Source organism: Melopsittacus undulatus, chromosome 3, assembly GCF_012275295.1.
Source record: "Melopsittacus undulatus isolate bMelUnd1 chromosome 3, bMelUnd1.mat.Z, whole genome shotgun sequence".
Lineage (NCBI taxonomy): Eukaryota > Metazoa > Chordata > Aves > Psittaciformes > Psittaculidae > Melopsittacus > Melopsittacus undulatus.
In genome coordinates this window covers 116,647,329-116,666,723 of record NC_047529.1, presented here as the reverse complement: position 1 = coordinate 116,666,723, position 19,395 = coordinate 116,647,329, and the positions used below count along the sequence as shown (strand labels likewise).

At 43.5% G+C, this 19,395-nt stretch overlaps 1 protein-coding gene across 1 annotated transcript in view; it reads right to left on the bottom strand.

Annotated features, from left to right (window-relative positions):
* The window catches only part of KCNH1 (potassium voltage-gated channel subfamily H member 1), a 162,451-nt gene that overhangs the window by 118,631 nt on the left and 24,425 nt on the right, over positions 1 to 19,395 (bottom strand). The window contains exons 5-6 of the mRNA XM_034060831.1: positions 14,208 to 14,326; positions 6,840 to 7,232 (exon numbers count right to left, since the gene is read on the bottom strand). Of these exons, the coding sequence (XP_033916722.1) occupies positions 6,840 to 7,232; positions 14,208 to 14,326 (512 nt within the window). The remainder of the gene's footprint in view (positions 1 to 6,839; positions 7,233 to 14,207; positions 14,327 to 19,395) is intronic.

Sequence of the window (19,395 nt, the reverse complement as noted above, 5' to 3'; positions counted from 1 at the left end):
TCCACTTTCCCTTCCAAACAAGACGTAGGATGAAGATGAAATGCCACTTCCACCCCACCTCCTTCAGCTGCAGCAGCACTCCCACTTTAGTAACCAATTCAGTCTGCGTCACAATACTCACTTTTTAGGCCCTTATTTACTTTCCACACATAACAGACAGAAAACACACTTAACCCAAGCATTAAGATTGTCTCTGCTCAAAGGAAGGATCATTTACTTCCTTCTTCCTGTCTATTTTTAAGAAGAGAAATATCCGGTACTAGCACAAATCCGCCCTAAGTTTTCCATCACTTTCCTCTCATATGGAACTTCCGAAGTTCAGGCTTCATCTCAATTAAAGGCAGATGCAGGAGACTAAAAGGGAACCATTAAGAGAATGAAACAGAACACAAAAGAAGTTAATTATTTATCCAAAAAGGGAGGCAACGACCCAAATGTATCACTACGAGGAGCCAGGCAAGGGCCATGGCCAGCACTGCTGAAGCCTGGCTCTGCCTGTCCGCAGGGACATAGCACCCTGTCAGGTCATCATTAGGACTTCTCCTTTCTGTTATTTGCCTGTTGTGATTGTCTTCATTAGGCCTGAGAACATGACCTTTCCTACAGATGGCCGTATTTAGCAACCAACAGATGAGATAACGTTATCCGCGCAGGTCAGAAATCAATACCCAAGCCCTCTGGTTGCTGCTGTGGTTTTTCAGCACTGAAGCAAGCAGACCTCTAGACTCACAAAGCTTATTTGAGTCAGACATCTCCAAGGTTCATTGGAATCAAAGGAGAAACAGACACAATTCATGGGTAAGAGCACAAGGGGTGGGAAGACATGGAAAGACTCAGTTTTTGTTGGTGAATTGGTGCCCATGCTTGTCTCACACACACATGAACACCCGAAACCCCAGGAATCCAGGAAACAAAGTCTTTCTTTTATTAACTTTGAGAGGAAGAACAAGGATACAGAGAACACATAAGTAATCCAAAGAAACCCCACTTTGCACAGTATCCACTATAAGATTTGCTCCTGACAGACAGCAGTCTGCTTCCCAATGCTTCTGGTTCAAAGAAGCTTTTCACTTATCTTTAAGAGGCAAACACCCAAATAAGATTTAGTGCTACTGGCATCTAATGCCATTGCATCTTTCCTATTCTAATCCCACCCCTAATATGAAACAGACTATAAAGCAACCATTTAGCTACTCAAATAAATACCCTTTGCTGTCTCATCTGACTTTGTACCTCAGATCAATACAAGTATGCTGAACGAGGGGGAAGAAGAACAGAGTAACTGATCCCTGCCTCTGAAACATGCTTCCCTTTATATGCAGCACAAGTATCAGTCTAACAGCAGCCTTCTGAAGTAATTCAGAATCTAACATATTCAATTAGCTCTGCTTCCTGGACAAAGGCTATCAACACACATCACCCCTGAAAATGGAATTCAGCATCTTAATTTTTAGCCTTATACAGATTGAATAGCTTAAGGAGACTACTATTCTCTCTTCAATAAGATAAATCAGGTCATGCTTTTCAAAGCCTGAAGAAGTACCCCTGAAACCCAGTAACACCCTTACTTATCTGTGACTTAGCAAAAAGACTAATCTGAACAGCAGCAGTGCAGAAGAGGAGTTGGCATCTTAACAGCAACAGCAGAACCTACAGAGTAGGTGTTGGACAGGAACAGAGCAATGCATCCTCCTCTGGTAATGTTTTGGAAGGGGCTATCCATCAGCAGACAGCATAGATGTGTCTGAGCCAAGGTATATGAGCTTGGGTAAGAGCAGTGAAGCAAGCAGAATTTAAATGAACTAAACACCTTAAGTAGGTTTACAGCAGAGGAGAGAATTTAACCCTGGATGGGTTAAATGGCAATAAGAGCTCTGTAGTGCCCATATACAACACAGTTCGGAAAGCAGAGGATCTAGGGGGAAAAGGCAGCCTGCCCCTTCAAAGGCTGGCATAAAGGAAGCACTTCATTGTTAGCATGGATGTTGGGGTTTTAAGGTTAGAGAAACTCGTATTTGATTGGGGGGGAAAAAAAGGTGTGTGGGGAAGTAGACAAAGAATAGAGACACCCTGACTCAAACCCTCAAGTGACTGCGAATGGTGAGTGCTTCTTTGCCTACCTGGTTCATAGCCTGGCACTCCACAGTATCCCAAGAATCTGCTTTAACTTGAATTAGCCACAGAAAAAATGTGCTTTCATTTCCATATTTATCAACGGACTCAGCATTGCCTAACCGGACAGATCCCAGTAAGAGTGCTGAACTCTGCTCTGTTTCAAACAGATTTCACATCATACAGCTGTTTACAGCTTAAAAGATGTCAAAAACTCTATTTTCCAGTTTGCAAAATTCACCTAACCCAAAATCCTTCTTTATAGGCCCCTATTTATTCCATAAAACTATAAACATCATCATTTATTCCCTTGCCCCTTATTGCAGGGGAATGATAAAACAAGCCTAGGGAGGTTGCATGCTTTTCAGCATAGCTACTTCAGTAATTCCTAGATAGCTAATTTGTATCAGCATGAGATTATTCCACTAATGAGGTTTAAATTAATCCATTGCAAAAGTACTGCCTCAGAGAGTTGCCAACAATCCGACCAGCAACACATTCATTTTTTCCCCTCTCAACTCCCTGTTTACTTTCCAGCTACCCTCTGCTCACTTAGCACTAAGTAGCTTAATTTCCCTCTATTACTTCTGTATTACTTCTATTACTTCTGGGATTCTTTTATCATAGTAAATGTTGTCCTTTCAGTGCTGTATCTTCTTTGCCTATGCTCCAGCTTTTCTTTTATTCATCCACTTAAGTGAACACTACATCATTTATACTGAATATATCTTTCCTGATGATCTTTTGCTATGCCTTTATTTCCCTTGCACCACAACTAATAAGAGTGACATATGGTTCTCACTTTGGCATCAGCTAACAATTGATGATGGTGTTCTGTTCAAATACAGATAGCAATTACTACTACAAACTCCCTGTTCCAGAGATTTATACAGTGGTGACAGGACTGGATTCCACTCCTACCATGAGATTTCACAACAACAGTGTCACATGTAGTAAGTCAAATTCTTTCCAATATAAATTATATCTTCTGCTGTTAGGGCTGAAAACCACAGTATAACATTGCTCAAGCTGACACTGCAGAAACAGGCTTCAACTTGCCTTTGGAATTCAAAGTCTTAAATTGCATTGTTCTTGGCAAAAAACTGTGGAATTCTCTTTAAGCCTGGTTTTTATTAAAGCTCCTGATTGATGCCTGAACACAAAAAGATAACATTATCCCCCAAAGTAGGTGGCATTTCCTTAAGTGAGGAATAATGCTAATTACTGTAAACCCTTACTGACAAACCTTATTGTAATCATTCAGATTCAGAAGAGATTAATACCACATGTTTTAAGGACTGTGTAAACTTTGGACCAATATTTTCTTTTCCTACTCAAACTACACTACAGGAGGATGCATTGTCTCAGCAGTACAAAGTTTAAGTCTAGCACTAAGCTGATCCATCCATCAGTGCAAGATTTTCTTTTACTGAAGTTCTATGGCAGGTCAAGAACATAATTCATATTTACCTGTATAATTAGCTTCCCATACAGAAAAGCCAGGAGAAACACTGATAACCTTCCTTCCATTTAGGTAACAATGGGAATTTCTCTCCAGCTGTGCTGAATCTGTTCATGTCTGAATATCTCTACTCTCTTTGAGCACAGCCCTTGAGATCACAAGCTTCATACATTCACATATTTAGTCCTGTGGCCTTGAATAAAAACATTAGTGTTTTTCCTTTCCTCTTCCATCTGTAGAATGTGGCTATTCATCCTTAAGTGTCTCTTGCGTTCATTGTAGTTATTAATAGTTGTATTGATTAATATTTAATGAATTCAAATTAGGTTTGTGGACAAAAATATTCTCAACCATGCAGAGAGGAAACTGGAATTTCAATTATATTAAAAGATGCTAATCAAAAATATCCTCATGTTCCAAGCTGCAACAAACCCAAAGAATTATGAAACTGCCTGAAAAACACACAAGTCACACTCGATTTTGTGTCAAGAAAATATTTTCCATTAGATCTTCTAGTGAAGTAAATTGCAACACAAAAAGTTACTTCAAAATAGAATAAAAACCCCATTATGAGAACATTCTGAAATGAGGAACTGCTTGTCAATACTATTGATCAGCTCTAGTTTCAGGTATTAGAATTAATCTCATCTTGGTGGATCACTTTAAAGATGACAAAAATGGTTTCACTGTTAATCTATCAAGAGCTATGTGATGTGACAGCTCCCAAATGACCCAGAGCCAAAAGAGCATCCGCTCCCTCTACACGCAGCTTTTTACGTCTTCAGGTCCCATGTTCCTCACAAATCAATTAGTCTCCACCACAGTAATTGCACTATTCTTAAAACGAAATTGACTTGTCAAGTTAGCTCCTCCATAACATCCTCAGTGTCTTCAGGGATGTTCCTTTTAACAGAGGATGACAGTGAGCTTCCACCTGCCCCAGTCCCCCCTCACTATAGGGGCTGCAACTGAGCCAGGGTTCCATTTCCTCCTGTTTAATACCCTATATGGAAAACATCAACACATGAAAATAGCAATTCACATCCTTCATCTCATTTTATCACCATGGTGACACTTGGGAGCATTTAATACCCAGCAATTTTTTGGAAGACTATTCACATTAGGACTACAACAAAAAGCCCCACAGCAGCCATAGCCACCCACTAATCCCAGTCTCCTGGCTCTATGGGAATTCCCTTCAGCAAATCAAAGCGACACACAGGTAACAATCTGAGCTGGGCTACTTGTGACTTGAGCAGCAAAAGCCTCACAGCTCATTTAATCCAACTGTGATGTAATATGGAATGCAGTCTGGGGCTAGAGACAGGTAAATGTAAACCAGTAAGTCTGAAAGAAGGGAGTTGAGCCACAATGGAATACTCTGCAACAGAGGAAAAGATGCAAGGCACAGATCTGGTACTTTGAACACTCCTTGGATGTGGCACTTTCCCCCTTCATCTTCTTTAATAACAGATTACCTTTCTCTCGACAGGCAGCTCATGAAACAGTGATCAGCATATACTGCCCTAACCCGTCCCTGATGTGCACTCTGTTACTCTGCTGGCATTGCTGCCAAACCCCTCAAGTAGTGTAAAGCAGTCTACGAGACCTTAAACAGTAGTACAGTAATTTACACCAGTGGAAACTCTGCTCTAATGACTCCACAATGATTTATACCAGCTAAATGTCAGAACCCACTAGGGGAAATAAAGATGAACACTCTTGAAAGGATAGCATCAAGAAAAAGGTTTCTTTTTCCCTGGGCATGATAGAACAACGAAAACACTGTATACTGATGGAGGAGGCTGTTGAAGAACCATAGGAAACCTGAAGTACCAGTCAGGTTCTCAGTGTTACAAGGCAACACCGAGATGGAGAACCTGAGAAATTCACACATGACCAACAAGCATTTAAGGACAGGTCTCAAGGCCTTTTTGCTTCATCTCATTTGTGTTATTTCAGTCTGTAGCTGTATATAAAATGAAAACCTCTCTAGGGAATGAAATACCAAATAACACCATGGGTTTTCAACTGCATTCAACAGTTTGCCTCCTTGTCCTTATCTCATTGAGAAAAACACTTTAAATACCATAGATATAAAACATATGCAGTGTATTATTACAGAAGTAATGTGGGTTTATGCTTCCCTTTGTAACATGGGCACATTTTAAAGGAACTCCTAAAAACTGAATTTTACAGACTAAAACTGACATAGTAAACACTGATATGTATGTATGTCCCAGGGTTAGTATGTGTCACTGATACATAGACATACATACTGAGTTGGTATAGTATGTAATTAGAAACTGGGCTGCTGGACTCCTGTTTAAGATTTGCTTAACAATTCATTTAACCTTCTGAACTATTTAGGCATGGAACCCTAATATATTTACATTAGGAATATTTGCTTGGCAGGCTGATGGGGTAGAACAGGCAGTTAAAACAGGGTAGGTACTGTGGTTTTAAGTGTCTAAATGTTCTTTTCCTGACTTGTGGCCTGTCCCCAAAGAAATGAGCAAGAATTTAGGAGTTCGATTTCCAGATTTCTCCTTATCCTTTTGTCTGATTCTAGAATTACCTAACAACCCTCAGAATAGCATCTTGAATCACTTCACCTTTCTCTTTAAGCAACTGTTGCCAAACAGTGCTGCATGGATCCCACACAGCACTTTGTGGTGGTCTAGGAAGATGTAGTGAGTCACTGCCTGCCTCTTTGCCACCTGCTATACTGTATTAGAAAGCAGCTGAGAAAAGGGAATTTCACTTCCCTGTTGTTCATGTGAAGAATTACCATTAGCAGACATCTCCTGTTTGATCGGCAGTGAAAGCAAGAGAAGCCTGCTCTAAGAAACTATTCTGATACAGCAGTTCAAGCTATTCATGGCAGGTCAGATGAAGCAGCTCCCCTCAGTGCTGTATAGAGGTTCTGCTTCTGCCTGTCCTCAACTCTGAGGCTGGGGAATGAAGGAAAATAAACATGGATTTCTGCCACCAAAAACCTCAGCCTCTCCCAGGGCACTTAAAGATGGATCCTTCTGGCTAGGACTCATAAGCAAACTTCTGTATGTGCTGAGGGCAGCTGAGACATATGTACACCCATTCACTATAATTCAAAGCATAGAATCACAGAATAGTGAGGGTTGGAAAGGACCTTAAGATCATCCAGTTCCAACCCCCCTGCCATGGGCATCCACTGCTTTCTTCTCTCCGCCACCTCCCCCCAAACCATGAAGTAATAATGAATGTGTGGAACTCATATACTGACCTCATCAACGTTCTCAAAGGCATTGATGACATCGTATGGCAAGCACGAGAGCAGATCGATCACAAACCAGGTCTTCAGGTAATTCATGCGAATGAGCTTTGGGTCAGAGATCACCTCTCCCGCTGGCCCCACAAAGGTGGTATGGAAGTTAAGCACAATGTCCACCAGGAAAATGACATCCACAATGCTGTCCACAACCAGCCATGCCACATTGTTCTGTTTGGTTTTAAAGGAGACGTTGTAAGGGACCAAAATAGCAGTGTAGAAGGTTAGAATCAAGATGATCCAGTCCCAGGTAGTCTTGAAAACACAGTAATGCAAAATGATATGCGGTGGAGTCTTTGGTGCCTCTTGCTTGTACTGTGGGAGGATTTCCGAGCCCAGCTGCAGTACCTGCAGTCAGAGATGTCAGGAGAAAAAGGAAACATGCTTAATGTTTAATACTGTTCTTCATGCTGCAGATTCTCATGCTCAGTACAGTAGTTGATTAAAATACAGGTCCATTAACTCTCCTTATCGCCAGCAAATGCTAAGCAAGTCAGGATAAGTGTTCTGTTAAATCAGCGTCAACCTAAGAACAGTTGTTTCTTCTAACGCCATTAATTACTTTTTTGACACTAAGCCTAAGGGCCTAGGTCTCTAAGACATACAGAGACAGCTCCTTCAGCAGTCTAAATACAGGAGACAGATAAATGATGGGCAGAAAGGCAGCTGCAAAGAGAAATCAATGGCAAAACCAGGAATAATACTACAACTTCTGAGTTCCAGTCCAGCACTGGGACCACTGGACCACACTGGTTTTCCACATTGTCTATTTAACTCTTCATTATACTGTGTCTGAAACAGTCTTATATTACAATCTATCATGAATGCACAGGTCATTGTTCCTCTTCTCTGCACCACAGTAACTCATTAGACTCAATAAACCCATGTCAAAACTTCTCACTGAGAGAAAAATCAGTGTTTTCACTACCTGATGGTGCACAGCCGAGTTCCAACGCACTTAGGCCTGAATTCATAAAGCTGTAATCAGCAGCAGATCATCTGTCAGCATGTGTTTTAAACCCTGGACCTGAACCTGGGCACAGCTCCAAGTGTTCTGCATAACAGCAATCTTGATCAATGCCGCCCATTTTAAGTCTAATGTCTCCCCTGTTCTTCAAACTAGTGCCTAGAGTGTGTAGTGTGTACTTAATCCTTGGGAACTAAAGTTCCTTTACATGCCTACAGACAAGAATAGGCTTGTTTATAGCTGTGGATATATAGGAGGGGGAAGCCAACATGAAGGACCTGTCTGCAAATAAGTCCCATTTTAAGATTAAATGTACTCTGGGTGAGTTAGGGATGAAAACTGCAGAGAGAGATTTGCTCGAGTGAGGTGTGTTTGTTAAATGCCAAGCTCATAGAACCTGTGAGAGCTCTTTAAGAGCATGGCTCCTTTGTCACATTTATTTACAAGCAGTTCAGAGCAGTTGGGAGCAGAGAAGGAAATTAAATGGCCACCTTCTCAAGGAGAAGATCAGACAAGGCGGCTGTAATAGGAGGATGTCTTCCTTTCATGCTCCTTATCTCAGCTTTTTAAACGTCAATTATTTAGACAGGGATTTTTATCTGCAGGCTCTTCTGAGTGCTTTCTGCTTGCTTTCCCTGGGAACTGGTGGGCTTTTTTCCCAGCAGATTAAGCCAAAGGGTACAAAAGAAAACCATCAGCTATAAGAGTCCTACTTGGACAAAGCAGCCTCAGATCAAGTTCCCTGCTGCTCTGAACCTCACACAGTCGCTTACTCTTGTGCACAACGGGGGTCAGACACTGTCAGATCACAGCCCTCACACATATGTAGTGACAATGGGAACTGCAAGCCTGCTGACTTTAAGCCCAGGATGCTCTGCAGAAGAGGTGTAGCATGACCTGCTCAGAGACCTGTGCAGAGGCATCAGCAGTTTGAAGACACAATAAGGGAACTTGGTATGTTGGTTTCACTGAGGAACCTTCTCCTATAAGCAGCAGCCCTGCAGACCAGACAAGGACTCAGACACGTCCACTGCAGTATTGAGTGCTCTGCCACTCCTGACCTGCTTCACATGGGTTCTCCATGCTTCAAGAAGAGAAAGAAAGCAAAGTAACACTGTTAGAAGTTGCCTTGCGGTGAGAGGAGCTGGAAACAGCACAGGACAGAAGGGACAGTCTCCAGTTCTGGAACTGGGGATTGCCACTGCAACACCCATTGACTCGAGGAACTCGTCACCAAACCCAAGCACTTTCTATCATGTAGCAACATTTTCAGCCAGTTAACTGGATTTCAGCTCAAATGCTGAGATGCTGCTTATTGCTTGATGTTGATAAGTGCTACTTCTGCAACCACATGTCTCCTAGAGCTTATTATCTTTCATTTCTGCTACAACATGAACAAGCCAAACATTTTGGTAACCATTCCAGTCAGCACAGGAACCTCAACCATGAAACACTGAACAAAACCAATCCTTTTAGTTCTATTCAGATGGATTCTTACATATACACACATCAGTTCTAGACTGAGAATTGGATCATGCACTCTGTTCTGGTCTCCTGGCACTCCAAACTTGCATCATCCAAACTAAAGTGTGGAGAATGTACTAATGTATTCCCATATACCTAAATAATAGAAACAAAGGCAAGAACCATCTGTGTTGGGTAATAAAAAAGGGGCTAAATGACGGTGTCCATTATTTTCCTGTAAATCAAAACAAGGACTTACAGGGAAGGCAGTGGAACTGCAGGGATGCAAAAGTGAACTGAAAGCAGAGAAAAGAGACTGCTGGTTTCAACTCATTAAGAAAATAAACAACTTTGCTGCTTCAGTGTTTTAAATGCCATCGCCAAGTACAAAGCTCTCTCCTCAGCTTGTCTGACATCCCAGGGCTACAGCACAGGAAAATCAAAAGATTGATGCCTCCATCCTTCTTTATTTAGAAAGCAAATGTACTCTAAACTACCTGAATGCACAGGGACCTTATTAATAAGTCTTCTGAATTTCCATTACCACCTTGGAGTCTCTGGTTAAGCTCTGTCAGTGGCTGGGTAAAGCAACCAGGGGCCATGGCTTTAGCTGGTCTCCAGTGGAAGGATGTGCACCAGCACTGTGGGTGTGAATCACAGACTGGTTTGGGTTGGAAAGGCCCTTAAAGCTCATCCAGCTCCAACCCCTGCCACGGGCAGGGACCCCTTCCACTGGAGCAGCTGCTCCAAGCCCCTGTGTCTAACCTGGCCTTGAGCACTGCCAGGGATGGGGCAGCCACAGCTTCTCTGGGCACCCTGTGCCAGCGCCTCAGCACCCTCACAGGGAACAGCTTCTGCCTTAGATCTAACCTGAACTTGCCCTGTTTCACTTTGAACCCATCACCCCTTGTCCTATGGCTGCAGTCCCTGATGAACAGTCCCTCTCCAGCATCCTTGTAGCCCCCTTCAGACACTGGAAGCTGCTCTGAGGTCTCCATGCAGCTTCTTTTCCTGAACAGAGGGGCAGACACAGGGCAGGAGATGGGCATCAAGGGATGACACAAGGATATCAGTCACTCACAGTGTGGGGGAAAGCCACCTGCAGCAAGCCTGAGGCATCTCCCAGTTGCAGCCCTGGCTCCCTCTCATTACATCACTAAAGCACACATTGTAAAACCTCTCCATTGTGCTTGCACTGCTAGAGATATGACCTGTCATTTCAGAACCTGAATCACAGAACACCAGGTCGGAAGGGACCTCAAGCATGATCTCGTCCAATCTTTCTAGGCAAACAGTTTCCCAGCCTAGATGTCCCAGCACCCTGTCCAGATGACATGTCCACCTGGTGCTGGAAGAAGAGCATTGCCACAGCTCACGCTTCTGGGAAAGGCAACTTGCTTTTGATACTGGCAAAAGCCTTGCAGCCTTCCTGGACTGCAGGCCAAGAGCTTGCAAAGGCACCAGGATCCTTCATTGAAGGAAGACAAAAACATCTATAACAAAGCCTAAGATAACTCCAAGATAACTACCTTGGACAACAAGCATTTGCTTTTAGCATTAGGCACAACAAGAGAACCCAGTGGTGTACAGGACTAACAGAAGGATGTGCACAGAGCTTTGTGCTAAAGACCCAGGGTTTGTCAGGTTGCTGTACTGGGAGCTGGGAGAGCTCTTCCTCCCCTTTTTGCCACAGTCTATTCCATCCTACAGACACACTCTCCCTGGGTCACCTGAAGATTAAGAGCTATAAGCCCCACTCTCCTTGCACCATATATCAAAACCAGATTAGATGGAAAGACAAGCCCTGTTCCAAGCTGCTCCTGCTGCACTCCAACCTCTAGGGAGGTTGCTGAAGCAGTCAGGTGTGCTCAGCCACCCACATGAACTGACTGAACTCAAACTGCTTGTAGAGGTACTTCTGGAGAGGAAAAAACCCCGGGAAAGATGAATATAAACCATACACAGCTCTATACACCGATAAGCTGAGCTTCCCCCATGTGCACTGAACACATCTTTCATTACTGTTCTTCTCTATATGGCTGAAACAGCCCTGGCTTTGGAAGATATTTCCCTGTTATGCAGTTATACCAGAGTGAAAGAAATATTTGTTTCAGAGAGTTATTAATGAAAGTATTATTCCAATTACTTATGATTCATCCGCCACCACAGCTGCATTATCTGCATTTATTAGTTGTAATAGTGCATGATGTTTTAATAGCTCTCCAAAGCCAGAGAACATTATTCCAAGAGCAGAAATGACAAATTCCATCAGGAGTTTCACAAGGCTGTGTTCATTTATTAACATGGCCAAACAAAGAAGCCATCCTAGATGTGTTAGGGAATGGTGAACACACCACCAGTCACAAGAGTGCATCAACAAGTGGTTATGATTTAACACTGAAGGACTGGCAAGAAAAATAAACCCCCAAACCACACAAACAATCACTCATTTTCAGCTTAATCTCTCCCTCTTGTGTGTTCAACTGCACATATTTGCTTTCCCTCATTCTCCCTTGCTTTTTGTTTTCATAGGCACCCACACAAACTGCTCCCAGGCCAGGGACAAGGTGCTAAGCCTCAACTTGAAGTAGATTTTAATGGTACTTGTAAGTCCCTGGTAAACACAGTGAAGAAAGGCAGAGGTTCCATTACTGAGCAGTGCTGCTGAGCACCACTGTCAGCCTGCTGCTTTTACTGCATTTGTTAGAGCAAGGCACAATCCTTATCCAGAACTGCCCAATGTACAGCATACACCAGCTAACACTATAGATGCAGATAAGACACACATTATGCAGTGACCAGGAAGAATGGTTCCTCCAGTCAGCTCCTTGATGAGAAAGCCACAGAAATGCATCAATTACTTCACACTCTTCTTGCAAGATGTCCTCTCAGAGCTCCCCAACACCCTGCATTAACTGCATCATTCACTTAAGCAGTTTCCATATGTACTTGTACAACACTATCCCGCTCAGGTTCTAGGACACTGCTGGCTCCTCAGTCAAAAATAAGCAATAAAGAACTAAAACAGACACAAAGAATATCCCAGCAAATGAAGAGCCTTCTCAAGCAAACGAGGTGCATGGGAAGTGCCACAGCAAGTGGGAAAAGAGGATGGATGTTAACTTGAACTTCAGACGTTTACTAAACTACTGTATAGATGAAATGGGGAAAAGATGGATTTGAAAATACAAGGAGCAGTTAGAGAGCCCGTGTTCAATAGTGTCAAGAGATCTTTCCAGAACAGGAAGCCTGGCACCCCACGTGCCTCCAAGGGGAGAAAAGTGGGCCTGTCTGTAGGATTATCTGCACTCTGCTTTCCTCTAGTGTAGTTCTATTGATTTACGTGGAATTAGGGCAGATATACAACAAGGTATCTAATATCACAGCTGGGGCTAATGTTCTCTTCAAACTAATGACTGCAATATTCAGTCAGCAATTAAAGAAACTCATTTCAGACATGTGAACTATACACTTGCCCTTTATTATTTGTAATGAATCAACTGCCTGTGCCACTTAGAGTACTTGCAAAGACTTGCTGAGCACATTGGCTTGTGAGGAGTCTCAGTAATGTGCAGTCACTTAGGTCCAGACTAAGGTTTGCTAAGCCAAACAGAACCACCTCTGACTCTGCCTTATATTCTACTGCCTATACTTTAGCGTGAACTACAGTTCAAGGGTAGACTTCTCTAAAGAGAAGGAAGGATGATTTGATGCTAAGCCTTGAGTAGGATTAAGAGGGAGACTATTCCAAATTCCAGGACACTAAAGCAACCTCAGGTTGGAGATGTGATAATTAGATGGTATTCCTACAGTACTGTGTGCACATGAAGGTCTGCCTCCTGTGCTAGTATGATTTGTTACTTCTGTGCTTGCAACAGAAATCCATTTCCCATTCTTGAGTGTTTCCTCATTAAATACTGAATAGGTAAGGTCCTGTCCATGGGAATTTCACTGTCACATGTGATAACAGCACAGGCCTGGGCAGGAGTTATTTATTTTGCATAGAAACTAAGATGTAAACAGTACTCTCTTAATTTTGCCCTGTTTACACGGACACAGCATGGAAGCCATCAGTGCCTTACAGCTCCAGCTACACAGGAAGATGAGTTACAGCTGCTGCCATGGTATTCACAGCAATAGGTGAGAGAAGAGTGCCATGTTCTGTGGCCATGCTGCCACTAACACTGTGTCAAGACTGTCCCTAAGCTGCTTTGACATCAGAGGGACCCTGCTGCTGGCCCAAGAGACAGCTACAGGAAACTTGGGACAGTCTCTCCCCCTCGTGGTGAAAGCCCTACAACCCTAAGTACTTCCTGGAGCCTCTGCCTGCTCCTTTACTCAGAACCTACTTAAATCACAAGGTCTCATTCTCCTCAACTGGCTGCAGTGTTGCTTGTGGCCTCTTACAGCCATTCCATCCATAAAGCCAGTAAGTCAAACATGCATTTGAACCAGTCTGCAAAGCAAGACAGGGATCTCACTGAAGAACTAGACATCAGTGAATGCAGAGAACAACCACATTGAGGATTCTCCAGAATTCCCTTCAGTACTGGCCTGTTTCTCTTCCCTCAGTGCTACACAAGTGAATAGTGCAAGATCCTACTAACATCAAGGTTCTCGGAAGACTAGAAACTAAGCAAGAAAGTATTACTTCAGTGATAATGGCATTATCATACTTGGCTGAGGTACAGAACACACCACCACAATTAGGTTATATGAAGTCGTTAGGACACTTGTTTCCATTCCACTGTCATGGGACACATTTCACATCACACATGCCATGTTCTGAGCTCCTATGCCTGCCACCAGCCTCGATTCCCAGGGAGACACAAAGACAACATAGCCCAGGGGTTAACCCATTCCTTGAGGGTCTCAGGGAAAGCAAACGTTACCTCAGCGAGCCGTGAATGCTTGTGGACGTTCTCTCCTTTCTGCACGCTGGGAGCCAGCTGCTGCAGCACACCCCGGCTGCTGGTGAGGGCACGGGTCAGGCGAGCAAACTTCCCCCAACCTTGAGGAAACATGCAAGATCACACGTGTTACCACAGGAAGAAGCTGCAGCGTGTGCCAGAAAGTGTCTCAAACAAGAGGAGAAAAGGCAAACTTAAACCAGAGGTAACTGCTTTGATGCTGCCCATGAGGGAGTGCAATTTAACCAAGCACCAGCTAAAAGCAAGGCACAAAATAGGCACCGGGGTGGTAAGGTGATAAAAGCCAGGACTGCAGTGCCTTGGTATTCAATGGCTCTCCAAGAGTGCTGTTACATAAACTGCATCTTTTATAAGGGTAAATGTCCACTTTACAGTTCTCTTCCATTAAATCCAGTGGGCAGGTTTGGATCTAACACTGTACAAGACACTCCAGGCTAATCAGGACGTAGGACTAGAAACACATGGTGAAAATCACAGCTGCTTGCAAGAGAAATGAATGTGGCCTCAGCTGTATCAGCCACACATCGAGTGCAAGCAGAGGAATATACATAAGATAATAAAAAGCAGAGCAGACAAAGCAAAACAAACCCATTAATTTTACCCTCTCTAAACAAAAGGCAGAAACACACAAATACATTTCCTCAAGCTCTAATAAAACATTGAGCAGCTTCTGGCAGAGAAGCCAGATGCTGAATTTTAAGTCAGAGTATTTTTTACAGTCATTTCAATACCCCTCAAAACAGAAGACCCTGAATGAGAGTCACAAGAGGTAGCTACAGCTATAACCTTTAGCAGCAGTACTTTGCCACAACACAGGGTCAGGCAGAGCATACACCTGGGTGGTTTTGGTACTCTGAAAGGGTAGTATCAGTGCATTTAATCCCACTTTTGACAAATGCTAGCACCACCTGGGAACTGTTGGGCAGCATCACCTCCTACTCCAATGAGGATGCTCAGATCCAGCCCTTAATACAAACCTGGTTCCCTCCCCATGATGGGTTTATCACCACAAGAAACGATCCCATTAGCAGTGACTGGTTTTAAAGAGCAGCCTGAAGCTGATCCTGCAAGAATCTGTAGTTACAGGAATATGGGTGGTTAAAATACTGCCCAGTACTTTAAATGTATCCTTGACTGACATCAAATTTGGATGGACTTTGCAGAACATATTTGGTAATTTGAGAGGTGAGAACAATAAACTACATAGATCCAGTATTGAACAAGATATTCCAGGGCACTGGAAAGAAACCTGAAAAGGAGTGTAGGATCCTCCCCTTTATGAACATGCAGCATGGTGCATTTATTAAAGGGAAGGGCCAAATTCATCAGGCCTCTGCCAAATCAAGAAGAAACCTGAGTATTTTCATATGCCTTAAAGCCTGTTTTAAAGCAAGTCTGTCACTGGTAATTTAAAAGCCAGGTTGTGTAGAAACAGCCAACCCTTTCAGGCAGTGCTCAGCAACAAGGACAATGAGTGATTTCCACCCAGGAAGACAGATCTTTCTGATAAACCCATGTAAGATTAGCCGCTACAGCAAAGGACTGTTCCTTAGAGAAAGAAGTCAACATGACAGAACCTCAAGTGAGGTCAGTTTGGGTCTGGTTTAAAGTTGACCTGAAGCATTTGATTTCTCACACTGTATCTCCATGGAAGGCTGTGGGTTTTGATGGGGGCTTTTTTAAAGATACATTTATAAAGAGTATTCTTTCCTTACTGTACATGAACAAATCCAACTGCCTGAAGGCCTTACTACCTTCATAGTACAGCCAGAGTGGCTTTTAAAAGCTAAAAGAATGGATGAGGTGGGAGAAACCATTCATAATGGCTAATCCACAGCTGATATAAAACAAACTAATCTTTGCAAAGCCAACACAGCTACAGCAATTTACACCTCAAACTTCACTTTCGCAGAACTTAAGAGCCTGTACTCTTATACTTTTTTCCTGTTTTACAGGACTATGGCAGAAGGCTACTAGCATTAACAGATCTTCATCAGTATAAGTCATCAAATCCCAGCCTGGTTTGGGTTGGAAGGGACCTTAAAGCTCACCCAGCTCCAACCCCTGCCACAGGCAGGGACCCCTTCCACTGGAGCAGCTGCTCCAAGCCCCTGTGTCCAACCTGGCCTTGAGCACTGCCAGGGATGGGGCAGCCACAGCTTCTCTGGGCACCCTGTGCCAGCGCCTCAGCACCCTCCCAGGCAACAGCTTCTGCCTAACAGCTCAGCTCAGTCTCCCTTCAGGCAGGTTCAAGCCATTCCCCTTGTCCTGTCCCTACATCCCTTGTCCCAAGCCCCTCTCCAGGTTCCCTGCAGCCTCTTTAGGCACTGGAGCTGCTCTGAGGTCTCCCCTTCTTGCCCAGGCTGCCCCAGCCCAGCTCTCTCCGGGAGCAGCCGCCGCATTCCCAGGCGCTGGCCATGGTGCTGAAGCAGCCCCGTGCCGCCTGCAGCCGGACCGGGCTCGTCCGCAAGAGTGCGAGCTTGACATGGGAACAGGGAATCTGCCTCCCTCACCAGACCCATCGTGTTCAGTGCCAGCCAACACAAGCAGCCCCTTTTACCGGCTCAGAACAGGCTGATGGGAACGGGGTCTTCTGGGAAGAGTTAACGTTTGGTTCCAAACCTGAGGACAAACTTTCAGTGTGGTGTTTTCTTCTGGCCATTGAGTTTTCTAGCTATTGTGCTATTCAGGCAATAAAGAGGGAGAGCAGGGAAAGCAAACACCTCACCTGAGCTTTCTTATCAGACATCTCTGTGGCATCATTTGTGGCTATGAATGCTGAGCATCTCTGGGTATCTCGTCCTCTCCCCAAGTATCATCTCCTTTGGAAAGGTACAGCTTAACCCATTCCTCCATCCTCAGCATCCCCTGTTAGCACCTTCCCTGCCCCACATGAAGCAAATCTTGCTTCTGGGTGCATAAATGGTACACGAAAGAACATTAGACCTCTCACCATATATTCCAAACTCTGATCCAAAAATAAAGTAACTGTTTGCCATTAGCAAGAGACTGCATCAAGAGACAGGGCTTTTGAGCTTGGCTTTTTGAACCAGTGCTGACCTGAAAATGGGCAGGTTGGGAATGCATACCCTAACTCTCTCCATACATTGGCACATGAGAGCCCAGCCTAGAGATGCACAGGCCATTGTGTGATGATATGCCTAAAGCACTGAATCACCGTGCAAATGTCCCAGATGTACGAATCTCATCTTTAGGACAGAAAACCCTCCTTTTGGTGAAAGATAAAAATGTGGGAACTCTGAAGTGTCATTATAGCAGACCTGCACATTGCGACACAGGGAAAACACAATGAAAAAGGGAACATGCCAGTACTAATCCTATTGAAGGATAACTTCTCCTATACTGCTTGAAAATACAGCAGTACCTGTTGAATTCACTGCTACCTTTCTTCCAGAAGCCTAAGACAGACACAGCCTACAGCAAGTCAGATGTTTATCCAATGAAGATAGGTCAAATAATAGACTTAAACCACCAGACAGAACATAAACATTAAATTCTAAGGGTCATGGAGTTGATTACAGGAAGAAGACTGAGCTTTCGAAGACAAGAAATTAGGTTTCAGAATATACTGATGTTAGCCCTTCTAGGAGACAGGGATGAGATTATACAGGTTCAGAGTTCTCTTTCAACACAAGCAGCTGATACATCCCTACAGCCACTCTTTTCCTCTATAAATAGAGAAAACGTAAATTAAACTGAAATCTAATGACCCTAGGTGATTAATATACAGGTAAGAGCTCACACAACAGACAAGACAGACTGGAATTCAGGAAGCAAATATAAAGCTGGATGCCAGCCCCATGGCTGTTTGCCTGTGCCTCTGCCTTTGATTCTAACCCAGTTTTATCATTGTTTGGTCTTTTTTAGCTCTGCAGAAAACATCATGCAGGGAGACAAAGCAGTGAGATGGCACTAAAACATCTCCAGCTTCAAGAGGATGAAGAGCCTTCAGGATTAACAGCACTGATTTCAGCTCTCCTTCATCCCATGATGCTCTTCTGGTTTTCCACCATTTCACTGCAAAAGGCTGAATAGAACCTCCCTGAAAAGACCCAGGAAGACAAGATGCCTACAATGGGGACAAGCTGTTCCGTGAGCATGGGGAAATATGGCACTGAAATGTACCTTAATGATAAGATATTTAACTCATCAAAACTCCTCTTCTTAAAGGGATGAAGCTTCATCTAAAAATGCTTGTTGAAGAAAGCAGTCTTCTGTAGTCTGAAGTAAGCCATTGATAACTCAGTCCACAACACAATGTTACTAAATCATAGGTAGCTATTTGTTTCCTACTGTTCTCCTCCATTCGATCATGACAACTCAAATTCAGACATCAGAACAGTGGCAGTTACAGACCCTTGTTATCAAACTGCTGATCCATGACTTACAGAACCCCTAGAGCTAGAACAAGCCACCACCTGCTAGAGAACCAGCTCTTTGTTCGTAGGTGTACTGTTCACACAGAGCTGTGTAAATGCAAGTAAAGCCTCCGCTCAAACCACCTTTGTTTTCTTGTACATCAAAGATCCCTGCTTCCATCCATCGTGCCTCCCTGCGGTCTTAAGGCTCATTCCCTTTGAAACTTCACGACTAAAAACGTCTTATTTTCCCCTCTGGGAAAGCATACCAAAGGGTGGCTTTTAATATCCTCACCACTTCCCTTGCATTTGTTTCCTTCTTAAAGGAAACATTTCATCCAGATGAAACTAGAGTAGAACTTCATCAAAACATTTCAAACACTGGCTCTGCTCATATAAATACATCTCAAAAACAGAACCAACAGATGAGACCGCAACAAAATAAAAGAGAGGAAAGAAAGGGGGAAAAGGAAACACTTGAAGTTTTCCCTAAGTTAAGGTGAAGGAGGCAATCAAAATATTATCTTCTGTGGAGCCCTGCTTGTGATGCAAAGGACAGCTTAGCTGTGAAATGAAATAAAGCTCTTTGTGCAGAGGAGATGGGAACTGATGTAACTATGACACAGGAGGTTACAGTGGCTGGGAGCCTAACAACCATTCTCCTACAGGATTCAGTGATGTTGAATTTGATCACCTTTTTGTATAAAAACAACATCTCAAAAGCAAAGATCAGGAGGCAAAGCAAACTTTCCAAGCTTTGACAGAGCAGC